General features: G+C 43.2%; 1 protein-coding gene across 1 annotated transcript in view; it reads right to left on the bottom strand.

The window, feature by feature from the left end:
- LOC104511873 (armadillo repeat protein deleted in velo-cardio-facial syndrome homolog) overlaps positions 1-17,802 on the bottom strand; it is a 59,524-nt gene extending 41,722 nt beyond the window's left edge. Inside the window, 2 exon segments of the mRNA XM_010154655.1 lie at positions 9,008-9,166; positions 17,764-17,802. Of these exon segments, the coding sequence (XP_010152957.1) occupies positions 9,008-9,166; positions 17,764-17,802 (198 nt within the window).
- Between the last annotated feature and the right edge of the window lie 3,701 nt (positions 17,803-21,503).

Raw genomic sequence — 21,503 nt, 5'->3', positions numbered from 1 at the left:
AAATATGTTAATTTTCTCCTTGCTGTACAATGTGATGAGACAGACAGGGAACTAGAACAGTAAAACGGGGATAGAGCATCACAAAGCACACTAGAGTGGCGTGCCTACTGAACAGAAGTACTGGTGTACTCATGAGTTTACCTATTAGATGTAGATTTAATAATGGGAAAAAGCTGAAAAGACAGAGTTAGGTACGCTCTGAGCTCCTACTACCAAACCAAAATCACTGCAGCCATGTGACAGCGCGTGGAAGCAGTGCAAAGTCATCACACCACTTCAAATCTGCCCAAAATGCTTTCAGAAGGCATCTTTCCTTGAGCAGTCTTTATGATGTTGAAGAGCCACAGCTTGTCCTTCCCAATCAGCGTAAACACCACATCATGTTCTCCAGTTTGACAGGAATACAGTTCTGTTCTCCTGCCTGATCTGGAGCAAGTCTGTACCACTGCGTTACTTGACAAAGCTCAGTTTTACAGTAATATTTAAGAAACCATGATCGCAAACAGAGCAGTTTTGGGGTTCAACTTTTTAGGCAGCACAACTACCTTCTCTCAAGATATACTTACATCTGATCATCACCATGCCAGCCCAATAGGTAGCTGGCATCATTCCATTATTTTGATGATTAACAAATTTGCAATAACAAACACTAACGCAACACATACACTGCAATTGCAATTACCCTAAACCTGCTGGGCTACACAAGCTTGTTTAAAACACTAAAGAAAAATCTGTACACAAGTACGTATTTATCTTTTCTTCCTATAAACCACATGTTGTTTCACCACAGATAGCATTATACTATTTCACATAACTGACAAAAATGGTAAGTGGTAAGTATACAGAGAGCACTTTTGTTCTTCCCCTTTAGCAAGAAACCCTGAACACAGACTCCTCAAGAGTTTCCAAGAACGTGCTGCTTTCATGGGAAAGGTCTGGTAATCTGCGTAAGACAGTGCTGGACAAAAGCCATTACTATTTACAAACTAGCAAAGGACCTTCTGTTTTGGTTGGTATCTGGGGTCCATCAACTTCTGTGCGGTCTTCCAGGGTGACGAGCAAAAGCTCTTTTGGGGCAAATACAAAGTCCAGCAAAAGCTAATGTATCCTTGGTTAGCCTAACTCTAATGAAGTTGCTTTAACCTATAAAAAGTTACCCCAACCCTAGTAAATACTGACTTTCAGACCCTCTGTAAAAAAACCCAACCAAGCAACATAACACCACCCCCATAAAGATAAGAGGGAGAATCAATCCACTGGAGAGTACTACATGCAGGGAGGGAGGAGCACAGAACAGCAGCGTTAAGAGGTATTTCAGGGTTCTAAAGTATTGCTGAGGAAAATAAGCATCAGTAAATGACACTTTTCTTCGTGTAAGCTCCAGAATGAGATGTGTACATCAAGCAAAACTGTAACAGGTACTCCTGGATTGCTCAGTGGCTCCGAATTCCTAATAGATATTTTGACCTATAGCCTCCGATTTAAACGTTTAGATTGGCACCAGATTAGCCAAGCTGCTGCTGAAACAAAATAATTAGAGTACATCTCTTGAAGCGGGACCAGGCATGTCCTCTAGTTACATGTTTTCACACAGAAACCTGAAACAGAAAAAAAAATCTCCCAAACAGCATTTCTGTTCCTAGAGACATCTGTGAGCAAATGATCCTTCAGCCTAATGAAGTAATGAAATCCCACAAGACTGAAAGCAGCACAAATGGCTCTCCACCACCAGCATAATTAAACAGCACCATGATGCTGAATAAAGCATAGCCAGGTACCAACTTGACCTTAGTATCTAATTTGGGGCAGAGCTGAAAGAATTTTCCTCTTCAACTCACAGGGATTTCCTTAGCAAGTAAAAATCAGGAAAGATGCTAGCTTCTGTGCCTCCAAACCTCCTTTTTCAAAACCACGTTCAATAACTGAAAAACTACAAGCTAAACACTTACTTCAGGACACAGAATCCAGCAGTGGTTTTTGCGTATTACCTGTGCACAACACTTCTGGTTTCCACTCAGTTATCAGCACGAATACTGCCGTGGCATTTAGAAAGCCAGACAGCACTTGGAGAAGAGCTGGCCTGGCTTACAGTGGCTCTTTGTAAAGCGGATATACACAACACAACGCAGCCCAGTATTCTCCTCCTGAAGTCTGAAACAATGGTGTTATTCAAAGCATGCTCAGAAGTGATCTGCTAAGAGTAGAAACAGCAACATTTCTCAGGCCTGAGACACGCAAGTTGTACAATGCAATGACAAAACCAGACCCAGTGCTGGGCCATAGCGTTCCTCAATTTGGGAACCAGTAACGGGAGTAACAGGAAGTAAGGTAGCGTTTCAACAACCTGATGAATCAGAAATTGATACTTTTGCCCAGGAAGGAACAAAGAGGCAGATTTCTAGATGCCAAGAAGAGCACTTGCATGACCTCCCCAAGCCCTTCCTTTCAGCACTACTCAACAGGAGCCAGGTATTGTAAATCTAACTCTGAACTTCGCTGTTCAAGACACATGCCGCCACGCATGCCCGGTTTGTCATGTGTGACGTTCCCCAAAGCGGTCTGGATCAGCCAACGCGAGACACCCCATACACCACGCCTGGCTGCCCCAACAGCACGGAAGAAGGAAGAAGCCTTGACCTGCAGGATCCTTGGGGAAGGGCTTTGCAGAGGGGACATCGCTGCTGCATGCCTTCACCCGGCATTCCCACCACCAACCCCGGGCACTTGCTCCTCTGACTGTTTAATTGTTTTGTCGGGTTTTTTTTGAGAATCATTACCATCAGGCAAGATGAGGTAAGAACACAGAAGCATTACAGCAAGGACAATCGTCTACCAACATTCAGTACGTGCACACAAGAAAGCAGAATTTCAGAACACATTGGAAATCAATTCTGAAACAATTTTTGACCTACCAGTTACACTTAATGAGTTTTTCACTGTGCTCTGGCATGCTGCAGAGTATTTACAAAGATTTTCTTCTCTCTCTCTCTCTTTTTTTTTTTTTTTTTAACATGACCAACACAATGCAGGAGGAACCATTTGTGATTTTTTCCCAATTTGCCTTATTTTCCTGTCCTGGAGCATTCATAGACAAGCATTCAATGTCTGTGGCTAGTCAGAGACTCACTCAGCATCAGGCAGCACATGTAAGAACACATTTGCAATGTTAGCACAGCTTCACCTCTATTATTTTCTGAATGCTGTCCCTAATAACGAGTGGAAAGAATCAGGACAATCAAAACCCCCTTATCAGACATATCAAAAGGAACATTTCACTCAAGCATTAAAGTACACATTTCTCATAGCATAAAAGCATTCAGTAATGCTAAAGGTGTTATGGTGGAGCAATCAAACTGAGCCTTTCAATATTTTGAGAGAAAGAGAGTATTTGCACTCATGCCTCATTTGTCAGGGGTACGGACGGAGATAAAAGATTTATCATGTGATAAACCGACTGTTGCCTACAGGACAATAAAGGGAAGCTTTTTGGAAGCAATTAGCCAGCACACAGAGGAAGGTCCATTTATTAGGTTTCCAAGCAAAAAGCCCCAAAAAACCCAACAAACCCAACATCTTTATTTCAGGAAATCCAGCTCAAGGGATTGTTTCATTTATATTTCTTAAAAGACCACAGGCAGTCTTGAGCAGCTGACAGCACAGTAATCTTCTCTCCCAACATTTTCGTGGTTTCCTTAATACTGATGCATTAGCCAGAGAGAAGGAAGCTATTCCGAATGGGAGTCGCAGCTGACTGTCTTATCTGAGAGACACCTGATCCTCCAGACGCACCCCATCTAGAGAAGATTTATCAGCACAAACTCCTCACTACAGATATGCTCTAATGAAAAATTTAGAGATACAAGTTACTCGAAGTGTAATTTGCCTTTCTCTGTTTACCTTCCACCTCTGAAGAAAAGCTGTTTAAAGAGGTTTTTTTTTAGCCCACTTAGAAATAAAAGATGCTCAATTGTTTCAGTGCTACAGTCTCAGAGTACCAGATGAAACCTTTGGACTACTTCCCTATGAAAAGATTGAGTATATTTAAAATTACTTGCAATTCTTTATTCCCTGTAAACAATATTGAGATTTGAACCACAGTAAAAAAGGAAAATGTTCCAATATACCAACTTATTCAGGCCCTCTGCAAACAATATGCTACGAGACTGCAGGTTAGTGCTTTAATTGCTGCTCCTCCACGCCAGGATGTAAGTACATTGCAGTTTACTGACTTTAGCATTGTTCTCCCCCCAGATAAACATTTAGGTTTTTTACATAATTCCCCTACAGGCCCTATGACCAACAGAATTAGTTTGCACTAATTCTGTTTCTGGAAACACACCTGCCAACAGAACACAAAAGAAATATTCACATATCTGAAGGAGATCTTGTATTTTTCTGTCCCTCGTCCGTCTGTTTGTCTTGAGGGATGGGAGAACAAACATAAAAATATCCAGCAGTTGGACTTACTGGATGCACGTTCAGATGGTACAAGTGGATCCCTCAGAGCGCACAGTGCTCAGACACCAGAGGAGTAAAGGCAGTGCTGAGATTTTGGCTGAAGTGGGCTATCGAGGTCAACTGTAGTCATCTTAACCAGAACTTATAATTTGCCTTTCATTTTATACTGAAGTTGGTTTTCTCTTGCCCCACCCCCCCTTTTTAAAAATAAAGGGCATTATACAAGCTGACAGGGCTAAAAATCATTGAAACTATGTCATGAAACAAAAAACAGATGAGAAGGAATGCATGGGGATAAAAGCATTCTGACATTTCTGAGAGCTTATTTTTGAACTATGGACTGTAAAAATTAATCAACCCAAGCAGGTTGAAGTGATTACCTCTCTATTAAATGCTCAGTAAGAACTGTCCCCGTAGGTTTTCAAAACAACGGCTCAAATTTCCCCCCTTCAATTTTAAGCTTAACGTTTTGCATTCCGAAAGGGCCCTCATCTCTGACTGAAATCCATTCCGGCTCTATTACCCAATTCCCCTGCATTTTCTACAGAGTTCTGAAGAACGACATCTCGGGGTGCCCGGCACCACCGCAAGCATTTGCCCATCGCTGGTGCCAGGAAGCGGGAGCAGCAGTTACTCACTGAAGGGAAAGACCTGGCCTTGCGAGTATGAGAAAGCACAAGGCAAACGGGTGGACTACAAATGAAATGACTTGATTACAGATCGATTTCACAGTTTGTTACCATAACACATCATTTCCAACGAATAAAAGAGACCTCAATCTCTCCAATCTTTTAGTATGTCAAAAGATAAAAATAAAAGGTGCCTGAAGAAAGAAAAACCGCAAAGTTTAAGACAAGCACACGCACATCTAATGTGCTTTACGGAGTTCTCCTGAGCCACTTGCAAACAGGCTGCCTTTACCACATGGCAGCGTTCCAGCCGACAGCCAAGTCTCTCCCCAAGGTGACTTTCACTGCTCTTGCATGATAGGTATTTGGCTTCCAGAGAGATTATAAAGTAGAAATGAAGTATTATCTGCTACATCTTTTGTGCAGTGAATGTTATGTAGGGACTTAGTAGCATACTAAGAATAACAGTTTGAGGAAAATTACTGAGAGATATCTCATTTTGAAAAGACAGATGTTCTCTATTTAAAATATGTCAAATATTAAATGCCTTCTTCCTGCTTCACTGCTACAGGCATCTTCAAAGATGTGGGGAAACGCACAGCAAAACTGTCAATGCTTCTAGATTAAGGTTGTTTACTTAATACACTATTAAAGGGAATAACCTTTATAAATTATGGTTTTGAAGCAACAGGGGAAGGAAGAATAAAGGAACAGGAGCATTCATGTTTACAGCCTCTGCTATGCTTCTTTTCAAGAGGAGGAATATCAGAGGCATCATTCTCCAGAAGCTAAAGATTCATACAATTCAGCAAAAACAAATGACAATGTTCTTTTGAAGAATCCAAAACCCGCGTACTAAATGGCATTAGGTAGGCTAATCCCCACATAAGCTACCCAGCGAAGAAATCATACACTGGGAAAACATCTCCTGTCTCCTAGGCTTTTAAAAACCCATGGCCTGTGTTTACTCTGTCAGAGAAAGCATCCTGTGCTGCCTCCTTCTTTGCAAGACAAACACACAGGAGATCGTAAAGGGCACTACCCAGTAGAGCTTTCTGGTTACAGGGGTAACAAAACTAGGTTCTGAACCTCTCCTCAAAGCAGCCTAGAGCAAGCCCAGCAATGTAGAGCATAAAAACTGCCATGTGTACGTTGTGCTAACTGCCTCGACTTACCGGACTGCTCAAAGTAAAAACAAAAAGCTGCGCATAAACCCAACCCCCTAACATTAAGTGAACACAGTGTGACCATCTCAACTTTAAACATCACCCTGATTAAAGGTTAGATATTACTGAAATAGGTGAGGATTTCCACTGTAGGAAATTTTGGTCCTTTACAAGGGTCAATACCTTTTTTTTGGGGGGGGGGAGGGGGGAGGGTGTGCACGTGTGTGTGAAGTGTTGCTGGCTTTTTGGCAGAGTGGTGGTTAGTTTTTTTCCTCTCCCCCTCCATTTTTTAAAATCAGAGAGAGAACGGGCAGAGACAGAGAACAGCAGTTTCTGCGGTCAACAAAGCTCCTGCTACTGCACGCCCAGCAGACATATGTTTGCATGTCTCACCCCACAGAAATGCTTTACTTCACCGCCCTCATCTGAGCAGCAAGGTCAGAATTTTGGCACTGCACAGAGGTATCCGCAAACTTCGTTTTCTCTGTAAGGCACTCACACATGACAGTCTGACCCACGAAAGCACTGTGATGATACCTATTAGAAGTGATAGTAAATCGATGCCAATTAACTCCAGGACACTTAACTGATGCTGTTCAACTCCAGTGACAAGAGTTTTCATTTTCACACTCCCTTCCAAAACAAAAAACAAATTAAGACCAATATGATTAAAAAACATTCTGACCTCAGATTCATATCTAAGAGCTGTTAAATCTATGCCATATTATCACAAGGAAAAGCCAAAACACAACCATGTCAGAGGCACCCACCACCTCAAAGTCACAGCACTTCTGACAGTTCAGGTTAAGCCAACTCCATTGGTGTTTTGACATTTCAGAACCACTTTTCTCAACAACTGGTAGGGGGTTTTTAATTATTTTTAAAAGAGTTGGGTTTTTTAGCCATGAAATATTAGGAAACACCTCCAAACAGTACACAAGTTGAAGTCAGTGGCATTATTTGAAAGAACATAAACGCAGAGCAAGACAGATATACACCCTCCCTTCAGTCTGGACAGGCTTCCATGCCTGGCATGAACTACAGTAACACGAGAAAACCTTGCTCCTAGAAATGGAACAGTAGCTCTAGGGTCACTGTTTCTCCAATTTTCTTTTCCCATATACAAATACAATGCCTGTTTGGAACTGCCGTTCTTCTTTTCTGCAAGAAGATGGAAAAGCAGCAGGTACGCCACACAGAGGAGAAAATCGCACCTTTTACACTATGACAAACACGCAGCTTTATCAGTGGCACGACTATTTCAGACTGACTATTGCATTCCATGTGGTCCTGTTATCTAGGGTCCACTGCAAGGTCTCTCCTCTATTTTTACAGTGGTAGCTATCACTTTATTCCCTTGCATAGCTGCACTTACAGTCTCCTAAAACTATGCACTACTACTAGTGCATATAAAAAGATGTCCCCCATCACTGTAATTTTATCACTTCCTTTCTGTAAATAAGGGTTGTTGCTGCCCTAGAATGAAATGAGCATTTCTGTCAAGTCAGTCCCAGATTAAATACATTAGATTATTTGAAGAACTAATAAAAATCCGGGGGTTTTGGGTTGCCTGTTTTATTTTAAGACCTTCATCGCCTTCCAACAATGAGAAAATAGGTCAGTTATATTAACTTCTAACTAATCGCAACAAACATTAAATCAGATACTCAGCTTAGAGCAACATGTGCAGGCCCACTGACCTCAGGAAATCAACATTCATTTACTCCTACCTGAGGATGTGATGTCCTGAATAGATATCTTAGGGGACTGCAATTCTGAAACACCAGTAAAAATAAACACTGATTTATTCAGTGACCTCTGTTAAACTCTTTTTAACCCAGAAAGCAGTTGGACAGGTGTGGGGTTTTCTTTTTTTTTTTTTTTAAATCAGTGCTGTTCACAAGTTTTCGAAACAGGAATCACCCTTAACCTTTCACAGGACCAAAATGTAACAAAGATGTCAGCTCAACTTCCAAGACCCAAATGTCAAGGTGCATTGGTGTTCCAGAGGCACCCAAATGCATGCGAGACAGCCATGAATAGACAGCACCTTCACGGCAGAGAATGCAAAATTACCTTCCACAAGGAAACAGAAAGACATGAGGAAAATTAGAACACATGCAACCCTTGTAATCCAGCAGAACCTGAGGTACAGGCCACCTGAGCACACCCAGCTTTCCCCACACACGAGGAATAAAATTGCATTGACAAGACTGTTGCAGAATTTAAACACTATGGTGTTATTCAAATAGGCTGTTTCTTGTTGTGAGGGACAAACGCAAAATGGCATACTGTCATTACAGAGCACAATTAATTTAAAGACCTCTTTCCACAAACATTTTCCTCAGCTGCAAAAGTCATTTACTCCAAGCCCTATCAACTCATCTCCAATCTCGTATCACCGTATGTGTTTGCAGGGCAATGTTGTGAACAGTATCAGTAAAATAAAGTGAATCTTAAAAGAATAAACAATCTGGGAAGGGGTTCTAGTGGGTTTGTTTGGTTAACCTGGATAATTTCTACTGTTCAGTGCACGGCTCCATGAACAGCTGTATCAGCACAGCTGATCTGGAGCAAACTAGACAGAGACAAAACTGAAAATGCTCCGAACTCAGCTCCGCTGGCAAACAGAACATTCAAAACCACTGAGGATCACAATAGCACGATTGTCCTTGCTCATGCTACTCCCTGCTATTTCAACTTTGTGCTTCGGTGGTATTTCAGCATTTTCCTCATTGGTTATTAACCTCTCACCTTGGTTTCAGTTCTCCTTGTGGTTCCATCTTCGGAGGTGACAATAGATACATGGGAGGTGGGAGTGCCTGGGTCTTCCTCCACAGTAACTGTCTCTTCCACCATTTCCTGAGGCTCTTGCATCATTGCTATTGATGTCTGGTTACTGGGGCTTTGTTCCTAAAGAAGCAGGTAAAAAAAATAAAAATATAATTTCTCACTTTACCATAATTATTCTATTGATTTCAGCTTTCTCAATTGAAAAAACACGTTTTACCCAACAACTGGCATGTAGAGATTCAGAGAAAGAAGTATTTACTGCCTCAAAAAAGCATGCTGCAACTATGCTGGTATGGCTGGGCTCAGCTCAGTAAATGGAAATCACGTGAAGCGTCTACCAAGGACTTCACAGTTAAAGGCAACCTGCTACAGACTAACAGATTACTACCTTACATTTAAACCTGGTTTAAGCTGTCTCTTGAATCCCCAGCGTACGAGGAGTTAAATTTTTGTCTGCAAAAACATTCATTCTGTTCCACAGTGAACAGGGCCACTGGATTTCAGAGAAGTTAATCATCTTACACACCATCACCAAATGGAAATAAACTTTTATGATACACTCAGTTGCACACCATAAAAGGCTGTAAACATCAAGACCTAATACCAACCTGACACCTTTCTCAAACTGTCCAAAACAATGATAATCTCTAGCTATCTATGTTATCAAATTATCAGCTGAAATATGTGAAATGCTACCCTTCTGCCATGCCATCTTCCCTTCACTAAGCCTGTGAGGCTACAAGATTACTTAACTGGCTATAAGCTTATTTAAAATTTATAACAGCTAGACAACGTAAAGAAACACTAAACAGAAAGAAAGCAGATCAAAGGCAGATTCTTGCAGGGCTACTGCCCAAAGCGAACGCTCCTGCTTCTCGCCAGCACTAATGTCTGAACTCTCCTTTGTCTTAAGCACCTGTGTGTCTCGGCACAGAAATCAGAGAAGCTCCCCTTCGGTAGATGAATGTATTTCAGAAGTTTCACAGCAAGTGGCCAATAAAGAACTGGCTTACACACTGAGAAATAAGACTTTTACCCAGCATTATGAATCCTCAACTACCTGAAATGAAACGACAGACTCTTCATTTTGTTATACCCTGAAGGTATAGGGCTACACAGGCCTCAAAGCCAAAGCAAGGCTTCTATTTGCCCATCTTGTCTAACAGGCACACAAAGAACATCCTTTATTAAGGAATTTCTATATATACACACACGCAGAGACTTTTTTTTTTTCCATTTCAAAAAACCCACCCCAAACCCAAAAGAGGAACAGAATGACAGGGGGTCCTAAATTGCAAAGTGAACACTTTCCCTAAAGAAAATACCGTGACCAAATTCTGTATACCTTTTCACATCACAGGAAAACAAAATGATTGGGATGAAACTGTTGCCATGAAGGTGCTGAGTGTAATTATGTAAAGGTTTAAGTGTTCTCCACCTGTGAGCAGCCTCATTCATCACCAGGGAACGACAACATTTTGTTCTGTACCATTTCATTTAGAAAAACCTGCATTTCATCCCGGTAATGAACTCTGGATTGCTCCCTTTCCTGTGCCAAGTTTTGTGCAAGCCCTGAAGGACCATATCCCTCCGAGTGACTTTGTGCTACTGAGGTCTCATTAAGCTCTACAGGGGAAGTGTCGTTTACTCCTTGCATGATCTGTAGTTTGCTTTGGAACAAGCCAAGGTGCCCCTGCTCAGCTGCCTTTATTTAGAGCTGTATTCTACATTCCACACTTAGGTAAGGAAGCCACTTTCATTTTCAGGTAAGCACTAGCATTAACCAAGACCATGACAATAAGCCTCAGGCAATCATCTCAGTCAAAACGCAACATGGACAGCGTTCAAAGATCACGCATGCTGGACCACCGGAGGTGATACAAACAGGCACTACTTCCATTTCTATTGAAAGCACACTATAAATCTGGCTACAGAATCAATGACAATAAGGCTTCTGAAATCCTAGAGAACATTGCGCCTTCCAGTCTGCAGTACTTAATCATTACGGCCAATAACTTCGGATATATGCTGCATCCTTTGCGGGAGGGTTCAGCTGTCAGATGGTGTCCTCTGCCCACAGCTGCCAAAGGGAAACTGCCTCCTGGGACAAACACATTAATCCCTTCACATTTTTCCTGAAGATATTATGTTCTAACTGCAACTCCCTTTTCCCCACCCCACAGTAAAGCTTCCTTTTAAACAGAATTATTTACACACTATTGCAATACAGTAAAGACTCATAATTTCTATTCATCTTCATGCAACCCCAGCTTTGCCAACAGCAAACAAACCAGATACATGCAGAGATTTTCATTAGACCCTGTCCCTGTCAACCTCCTCATCTCCAGGGCATCAAATGCCAAAACAGCTTCAAGGTGGGACCTTCTCACTCCTCTCACACACATATGTACGTACAGACATCTCATCCATCATCCTCATTTCTCGCTGCATCTTGAGGTGACTGCATGAATTTACATCTCTCCATTCCCCTCTGGATTCTCCAGAGGCTAACTCTGCTTTGTGATAATAAACCTGAGGAGACGGAAGGTGGAAAGAAATATTTTGCTCTTTGAGCTTTTGCGAAACTTTTTCTTTATGAAAAAAATAAATTCTCCCTTTGTGTTCAGACTGCCTGTAGGCAAAGGAAACCTTTAAAGCTGGGCACTTACACATGAGCAAATTGCAAACTAGAGCATATTGACTTTAAATGAGCACTGCGCTAGTTTTTATCCTCTGGCTGCTTCTAAAATGAAGATTCAGAGAGATATGGTGCAGATCTGCATTCCTACAAGAGAAGACTATTGTTAGCAAAAGACTGTCCTAGGCATCAGAAAGAACAAAAGCTTCAAGTTCAAGGTAGATATCCCAACACAGACAGCAAGACTGCATCTTCTTGTGTCTTCCTCACAATGGGAGCTACTTAGGACAACATGTGAGCAGCATGCAAAGCGGACAGCACATCTCCCAGCTCGCTGTTCCCTGAACTGGCTTAGGGAGGCGGCTCTCTGATCTCCTAAACCAGTACTTTCTCCACATCACTGACCCGGAGTCGAGAGAGGCTAACAATGTAGAAAAGAAGCCAAGATTTTAGCATCTGTTTTTAGTTTCCATCGTTAAGCATTTTAGATCATCACAAGTTGCAGAAATTGGGACACATTACCCCTTCCAAGCACCCTCCTCTGTGCTCAGCCAAGTCAGTATCTAGGATGCTCTTTGAGTAAACACATCTCAGATTCCAAACATTTGGCAGGTAAGCCTAATGACTGAAAGTAAAACGCATGTTGCCAGATAGAGCTGGAACATGAAAACCCTAATGAATAACCCCACCAGTAGTTCCCTGCCTGCTAGAGGCAGGTAATTCCAGTTTAGAACAACACACACTCCTCCATTTACCTCGCTGGGGGCTTTCACAGCAAAAGCAGATAGTTCCTCTTCTCCTGCCACACCGGCCAAGACCCTGTGGTCCTGCCTGTACTGTCAAACAAAAGGCTGTTGCCCAGCACAGGAGGGATCTGCCCCACCACAGCAACCGCTGTCATCAGCTGAGCATCTGGGAAGACAAAAATCCAAAAGGGAGCTCCTTTCCAGTCCCTTTCAATGGAAGACTGTCAGGATCCCTGAGAGTCCCTGCAGGTTGGCTCGCTCCTCCTGGAGCTCAAAAACACTGGAGGCACAACAGCTGACTACAGAAATCGTGTCACGGGGCATTAAGGGCCAGCAGCTCCCTGTGGTGCTGAGATGGATCCTTGGGATGGCTGGGCAGGGGCTGCACCGGCTGGAGCCCACAGTGCTGAGAGGGATCCTTGGGATAGCTGGGCAGGGGCTGCACCAGCTGGGGCGCACTCCCACACCACCGAGTAAGGTGAGCAGGACAGACCCAAAATGGCAGTCAGGCCCAACCAAGAGGAAATACCACGGTGAAGAGGGAGGCTCAAGGTCAACCTGGGAAAGGAATCAGCAGGTCAGGGTTAGGATCAGGTCCAGCGATAGCCAGTCAGGTCCACGGTCAGGCTGGGAAGTCAGCCTGCGGTCAGGGTTTAGATGAAGGAGGCCCATGGCCAGGCACAGGCATGGCTGCAACTCAACTGGGAGAACAGCACTCCTCCAGCACAGCCCAAGCATGGGCTGAGGGCACAGGGCTGAGCTTAAATAGAGCTCCCAGGTCTCGGGCAGAAGCCTCAAGTGAAGTTGGCCAGGGTCACTGAGGTCTGTCAGTGCCCTCAGGGATCTGAGGGATCCCACAGCTCCTCCAATATAGCAGCAGGAGTTCTCTTGCAATAAACACCACACATCAAGGTGATAACCCACCCTGGCCAAATTGTGAAGCATTACCCATGAGGTGCCTTTCAAACAAAAATCTCTGGCTCCTTCCAGAAAGATTACAAAACACCACGAAGTTATGAGAACAGATTCCAATTCCATTATTGCATAGGCTGTCAGTAACCACGGCTTTGCTCCCTTCTTTTTTGAGTACCAAGTGAATCCTACCCTGTTGATCTGTGCTTGCTCCAGAGTGATTTAAAAAAGCCAATCTATTTAAAATGCAAAACAACAATCAGTTTATCCCCAGTCTGTAAAAGTTAAGCACAGATGAAACAGCTAGAAGACCTTGTAAAATAAGCGAGAATCATAACAGTAATTCTCATTTTGTTAAAAAACAGAGTGATTTACCATTTAGGGCACACATCTCCTAGGGCTTATTTTGCATTAGAATACTACAGCTTCTATAATCATCACCATTTCAATTCCTAGAGTTATATTTCTATCAAAGCGGCTATTTTATATCTTTTTTTAATAAAAGAATAAACTCCCCCAGGAGGATCAGACATCCTGCTTTAAAACAGTAAACAAAGTTCTTTATTCTCTGCCTATGAAACAATTTAAAACAGTCTGGAAATAATATAAAATTGCAGGAGATTGTTACTTCCACTAAACCAGTCCCTCTTCAAAACCACTGAAAACATGTACATCGAATCATCATTCTCCCAGAGATACCCTTTGTTCAGCAGATTGCAATGCAAGCTATTCAGGCTACGGCTTACTCCAGGCTACTGTCAGATACCAAATTCGCAGCTTTTTGCAAAGCACAAAGGCTGGATTCTACACCAGTGGACATACTTGTCCTCAGCTGATCTCAACACAGACAAAGCTCAAGTGTATCAACTCCTGTGAAACACATTACAAGCCTGGGCATAATTAACAGCCTTGGACAACAATGCTAATTAAATTAATTGTGGATACTCTCTCCTACTACTAACTCTTTGTTTAAATTACTTATTACAGCTTCAATCTCTGCCAAGCATGAGATTATTTGTAAGTGCAAAGCAGGCAAACATAGGTTTTGCCAGTTGACTCTCAAGGCTGACATTTTGCCTTCCTGGTCTCCTTCAAACTCGGGTCCGAACTTCCAGCTCAGCCATGCCCTCAAGCCGTTACTTGGCAGAGGCATGTGGAGGAGAACATATGACAAAAAAGGCAAGTCTGCAGGAACATGAGTCCAACAGGTCTTGAGATAGTCATGTTCCTGCTTTGAGCATCAGAATGGTATCCCAATGGGATGTCGAAGAGCAAGAAAATCACTGGTGGAGTGTGCTGAACTTGGTTTATTTGTGGCAAAGCTTTCCCCAATACAAGATCCAGCTCCCCAGCAGCTGAAGACTCTCAAGATCAGTTTATTACCACATTGTCCTGCCTTGTCAGAGCTCATGTTCTTTCACCAGAGCCATAAGATACCTGCTGTGCTCTCTACCCTGGATTTGTCCAGAGCACTATTTGTGCATCTCAGTAGTGCAACAGCTGGAACCCAAGTTAACCGGCACACACACATCACTGAGCCTGTATCATCTGACAGGCAGCCGCACAGCAGACAGTCTTACTCTTCACAGATCATGCTTCAGGTGCAAGAGAGACAGGTAAGCCCTCTCACTCAGCAGTGCTTGCCCTACTGTGAGGCAGGGCACCTTCTGAAAGAGTAGAGAGGCCTTATTTTCAAGGACTGCCACATGCTGCAGTCCTCCAGTTCAAAACACAACAAGGTGCAGGTCTTCAGCACCAAGCACAGGTGCTCAGTCACATCTATCCAAACTTCTGACAATCTGGGAAGCACTACTGGGACCAAAGCATGACACATTACTCAGGCAAAATGGCACTGGAAGAACGAAAAGCACATGGACTAGCCTATGCTGAAACCCAGGCGATGGATAACACTTAATACCACGGTCTACCTTGCAAGCTCCTTCAAGATGGGAATACATAAATATCTGCTTTGCTGCGGATAAACTGACCTCCACTCAGTGAGCCTACTTTTCTGGTTAAATCTCACATGAAACAAAATGTGTTCGTTACATATATATATATTAAAAAATATATGCATATATTATTTTTATATATATGTATGTGTATATATATAAATATATATGTATGTATACATACAACGGATTCAGCTCACTTCACTGTGAACCCAAACATAGTAACCTGTGACAGGCTTCAAGCTCTCTGTCAGAGCGCTCACACAAGCTCTACCCTAAGGCTGGCAAGTTCAGAACACAAGGAAAATGTTAGCCCTAAATGAAAGCAAGCTGTCCTGGCATGGGGTACCAGAATGAACTCAGCCACACATCACAATGCACGGACTGTTTCCTGAGCACTTACACACTTCCTTTGTCCTTCAGAAACACACACGACAAGCAATGAACAAATAATGCCAAAAGCTTTTAAAGCACCAAGGTTAAAAAGGAACATTTCAGCAACTGGGAAAAAAAACCCAAACCAACACCCTCTTAGGACACAAGTTTTGAAAAGCCACAAAGAGCAGCTTTTTTTTGCAAGCAGGCATGGTAATTCACCATCTGAGGGCATCACACCTTTGAGGGAAAGCAAGAGGCAGAGGTGAAGGAGAAGGAATCAAAACCCAGACAAGGCCTGTAGTAGTAATATTCATCCCTCAAGTACCGAAGACACACTGGGGTTCTGTTCAGCCACGCGGTAACTGCCCATCAACAGGGAAATCTACAGTGCTTGCCCAACGGTCAACAAAGAGGGCTTTTATGCTATTTTAAACAATCTGAAGTGTCTCAGTTAATGGAAGACCGGGCAATTGGCCCTCAACTATTTCTAATTGACTGGAATGATGGATGAAGCTAAAGGGAAAGCTGACCCACTGAACTTTTCCATACAAAGCTAGAAAACTGGAGGAGGTTGTAAACAGTATATAAGAACGAGAAGTGGGAGAGGCAGAATCCCAGAGGCTTTGCTCCTCTCAACCTGCTGTTAAGTTGTTGCAGACGAAGGAAAATAAAGAGCCTCAACTCAGAGCAACAAACAACAAAAAATACATGGGAAGGCCTAAACAAATAGGGTATTTTTCCCATGCTCTCCTCCCCTTTCTTCAGCAGCTACTTAGCCCTGCCATGCAAGCTGCTCCTCTGAATCAGAAAGGGCAATTTGTCACTTTGACAAGTAAGACATCTCTCAGGGCTCTGTGCTGCCTTGCCTTGCTTTTCAGATTGTCTGGGTGTTAACCAAAGATGGCACGACATTACACGTCAGTCAACAGATGTGATCATATATACTTAAAACTTAGGTGTTAATCAGTCCCACTGCACTGAAGATAAGGCTTGGCAAATCACACATGCCCACTGATTTTCAGAACAAAACAATCACTAGTTTGCAAAAGGGCAATACTGCTGCAGTGTGATAGGGCAGTCTGCTGACCTAAACAGCTCCCAGAAGGAAGAGTGAAGACACAAATTCCCAGGTAGGGAAACAGATGCACGCGCAAGAGGTTCAAATTCACAGCGATTACCTTCAGGCATCTTACTGAGGTATCTAAATGCACAATAACTTAATTCTCCCTCTTTAGCCGAAGAGAAGAAAAGGAGCTTCAGAGAACAGTTCAGAACTTGCACAGATTGAATCACCTCCTTGGACACATCCAGCTCTTGCCACCAACCCCGCAGAAAAATGATGCCAAGCACTTGAAGAAAGCATTAAACCTGGGGGATAAATCCAGGCCTCAAAGCCCCAGAGTAAGAAGTCTGTGGTAGAACCCAGAACTGGATAAAAGTGTCATAATTCATCATTCAGTCCTATAGTCACAAGCCCTTTTTCTCCCGCAGCGGTTCACAAAGATCAAGTAGTAAAACAGAACCATAAGACATTATTTTAAATATGAAAATGCTAAAGGCTAAAAAAGAGAAAGAGTACCTGGCACAGAGAGTGTTAGGGCTAGCCCAATTTCTCTTAGCTGTCAACAGCATGGCTAGTGTTTATCTGGAAAGTTCACCCACTAGAAAACCATACTAGATGGTGAGAAACAGTCATTTCCTGCTTGAGATGTGTACAGAGTTCACTGTGATTTGCCAAATTACCTCCCAAAGACAGACACAATGCAAATCTGCATGCCTAATCTTTGACCAAACCCAGAACAGACCTGACTCACTTCCGCTCTGCAGTCTTTCAGATGAACTAATCAGGGCTGAATTAGGGAGATTTTTGGTAGGATGAGGTTACATCATGGATTACAACTTTCCAGCAAGCTTTTTCCTTCACCTGCTGCCTCCTCAATGCTGGCATTAAGGGTGGTGTAGGATGACTCATTTGTACATTCCTTTCTGCAACACAGGCATTCAGCTTTCATTTCTTCGTGGCCCGGCAGAGTTTGGGTCATAAATTAAACTGATGCATGTTATTACCAGACATCAAGTCCACAAACTGACACGCACATAGATGCCAGAAGTACAAGCTAGGTTCTTCATCTAAAACAAAAAACCAGAACTGTCAGTTTGGCAGAGTAACTGCAGAAGTTTCTTTGTGCAGCCCGTGTGCGCCAGACTCTACCCCAGCCACTTAAACACGACTACTGCGTTAAACAAAAATCTGCCAGACCCAGCCTGTCAGTTTTAGGCCAACACACACACGCCCACTTGCACTGCTACAAAACTACCTTAGAGAATTGCTTTTTTAACTTCAAGGCAGATGTAAAGCGTCTCTGCATTCTTTGAATTACGACCAAGACTGGAACATTATTTGGGTGTCCTAGCAGCCTTATCAGATCAGCGTTAAATTTAACTAAGCTCCTCACCCACCCATGATCTTGCCTGTAGAACCGAACCACACACACAAAAAATGCTTATTGTGGCAAAACACATCACCACAACACAAAAGGCAAAAACCTCACTTTCATAATCTTGATGGAGACAGAACAAATGGATCACTGATGAATTTTTAAGCCTGCATTCTAAGTAAGCCATTTCTTAAATAAATTATTTCTCATCCTAGGGAATACAAAGTGATTGACAATAAATCTAATCACCCTTCTCATAAGTAATGTGCTTGCCAATGTCTCCCACTATTAAGCACTAAAGCAGGTTTGCTTGGCACCAAGACAGCAGGACCGTTTCAGTCTAAACAGCTCCCCAAGAGATTACCCATGTTAAATCACATTCAACTCCTTCCCTCAGCATCTTGCCCCCACCCCTCCCTCTCAGCCCCACACCAAAAGCCACCGTCTAAACAAAGCATAGCTGGAAATGTGTGAATGGCCTCTAACAGAGGCCCAGCTCTCAGCATTATGTGAGCAAAAATGTGACAGCAGGAAAGAAACTGCACGGGAGGTCTCTGGATGACTACAAGTCCATCTGAACACCAACAGACACAAACAAGCCAACAAAGCCAGAAGCCACTCCATCTGCCGTAAATCTTCCAAATGGAAGAGATTCCAGCAGCAAGACAATTTTCCCAAGTGCAATGCAGTTACTGTGCTGTTTCAACTGTCCAACAGTTCACCAGGGGCTTTTTTTTCCCCAGGAGTCCATTTACTTCACACATTCCCTCTGTATTTCCTAAGACTGAGTGAGCTTACAGCTGCTGCTTGTACATGGACAGACCTCTCAGACTAGAGAGACAGCAGGCAGACTTGCTAAACCAGTATTAAGCTAGCAGTGAACAGTAGAAAGAGAAAAACACAGATGAAAAACACATGGATATCAGGGAAAATGCTGACTAAGAACATTTCATCGTCACTACTGGGACAACCTGTTCAGCTCTCCTATCTGCAGCTGGGGAAGGATGTGGATAGACTGGTGTGGGCTCAGAGCACAGTTAACAGCCACAGGGAAGGATCAGCAAGATCTCTCATCCCATCCTAAGGTCCAAGCTATTCACCTGAAAAAGAAGCTCACGGGGCAATTTGATTAGCCTTCAGGTGCCTGAAGGTGTAACGGAGAGTTGACAGAGAACCCTTCAGTCTCAGAGCTAAAGGTTTAACTCCTCCCAGGGTCAGGAAGCCAAGGGCTGACAAGACACACACATTCTGTTTTAATTTTTACACAGCAAGTGTAAATGGCAAAATAAGAAGAACTTAAATGCTAAAATTTGTCACCACTTAATAGGTTGGGCCTCTTTAGTTTTAAGAAATACATTTCTATTTAATAAGACACCTGATAACGGAGAAGTTCTCACGGGCATGCACACAAGTACACTACTTGACTGCGAAACTGCTCCAAAGATTTCTCAGCCTAAGAACTATTTATTTGAAGTTTCTGAAGGACTGCCCCCAGATCCCCTCCAGCAAGTGATACTTAAATGCAGTAAAAAGATTTCTGTCAGCCAGGGAAAGGGCTAACAAAGGTTCCTCATTCAGCGATGGCTTTGGCTTCCCCTTCTCCCACCAGTGAGTCATGGGGAACCCTGGGCCTGGGGTACTTCAAACAAGGCCAAGTTGCAACCAGGGCACTGTGTCAACTCAACTGAGAAACCACCATCACCGAAGAACAACTGTCTGTTCCATCCCCAACCTCTGCTATATACAGCACAGCTCCTAAAACCTGTTGTGCCAGGGTAACCGAGATGGCTGCATAATGGGAGAAACCATTGACTGAGGGAAAAGGGAAGGGGGGGAGAAGAGATGAGATGAGGGTCATTTATCCAGTCAGTCACCTACAAAATAATGGGAAGCCACTGGGCCCATTCAGTGTGTAAGAAGAATGCTAAATATCGACAGTCAGGCGATTTAGAAAAGGCTGCTATTACTGCATGATGAGCATGAACCTCAGAAAGGAAAAGTCATTTAAGCTAAGGTGGAAGTCACTTGCCCAGAGGTGTCTGCACTAGAAAAGTAAAATAGCTTTCAATTTCTTAGTTAAATGTGTTCATCCTTTTTTCATTTTACACCAGCTCTGGCTCAGTGTTCCACACGCTTGCTGGAAGTCTGCATCTCTGCGACCACTCCTATTGGCACTGTGCGTCCAGTCAGCATTTCTGGATTAAAGCCTCTGAATTGTAACATCCAACCACACTTGCCAGCCGCCCAGTCATTTACATAGCATCTTTATTATTTCTTCTGTTGTGCATTTGTTTGGCACTTCACAATGGAACTCGCATATGATAAAGATGAGGACAAGGCGCAGCCCTAGAGCCAGAGATCTAAGTCACTTTCAAGCAGGTTCTCAGAGGGTTTTTCAGAGCCATTTCTCAATTAAACACAGAGAGATAACATGAGATCATGCAGCATGAAATTAAGGACTTGCTATTAGCGAGCATCAGTCAGAAAACTAGATCCACACGCTGAACGCTGTACTTCCCTACGGTTGGCAAGACAGGCTGTGAGTCTGCTGTTTCAACCCAGGGATAGGACAGCTGTGTTTCACTCCCACTCCTTGTAGCAGCGTTATGCCAGGAAAGGGAATTTCTAATTTTCCTAAAGGAGCCCCGCCAAGCTGAGGCTGCAAATAGGATACGGTGTGTTAGTAAACTTCTAGCCAGCTCGCACGCAGCCTGGCCAAAACCCTTCAAAGTGCCTAATTCCCTACGTACGCGCTGGCAGCAGTGACTACCTCGCTTCCAGGCAAACCAGCCTCCTGTGTCAGTCCCCCTTTGTTATTCAGGATTGTACAGCATATGCCACTTTCTTCCTTTTTGGCAGAATATGCAGCATCCAGGTAACCAGCCTTACTTTCTCTCCTTCATTTGACAGGAACTGCTTCCATTAAGACTCACCTCCACTACTAAAGTTTTGGCAGAAATAAACTGGTTCTTACGGTGCAACGCCTGTGAGTGCATCAGAGGAACGCAGTTCTCCGTACCCCATTAGCACCCCTTGTATCATCTGTACACACAGCTGTCTTGCTCCACATTCAAAGGTAGTTGTTTTATTTTTCTTCCAACTCTTCACCAAGAACAAACACGTCAGTCATCCCACGATCCTTTTTTAAACAGTTGGACAGGCTCAATCAGTACTGCTCTAGCAACAAGCAGCCCAGCACCAGCAATGAACATCCTTCCCATAAACAGTGCTCCTGCTCCCAGCATTCACCCTGGAAACACCATCAGAAATACACATTTGCAGGGTTCATTCTCCTTTGGTTTTCAGCTTCTGGCTCTACCCTGTTTCTAAGGAGAGAATGGTGCCTTTGAACACCTTTCCAGAGTCCCCAGCAGCAGAAAAAACATCTCCAAA

This window comes from Eurypyga helias, unplaced genomic scaffold, assembly GCF_000690775.1.
Source record: "Eurypyga helias isolate BGI_N326 unplaced genomic scaffold, ASM69077v1 scaffold33406, whole genome shotgun sequence".
NCBI classification, from domain to species: domain Eukaryota; kingdom Metazoa; phylum Chordata; class Aves; order Eurypygiformes; family Eurypygidae; genus Eurypyga; species Eurypyga helias.
The sequence above is the reverse complement of the archived record's forward strand: the minus strand, read 5'-3'. Positions and strand labels throughout refer to the sequence as shown.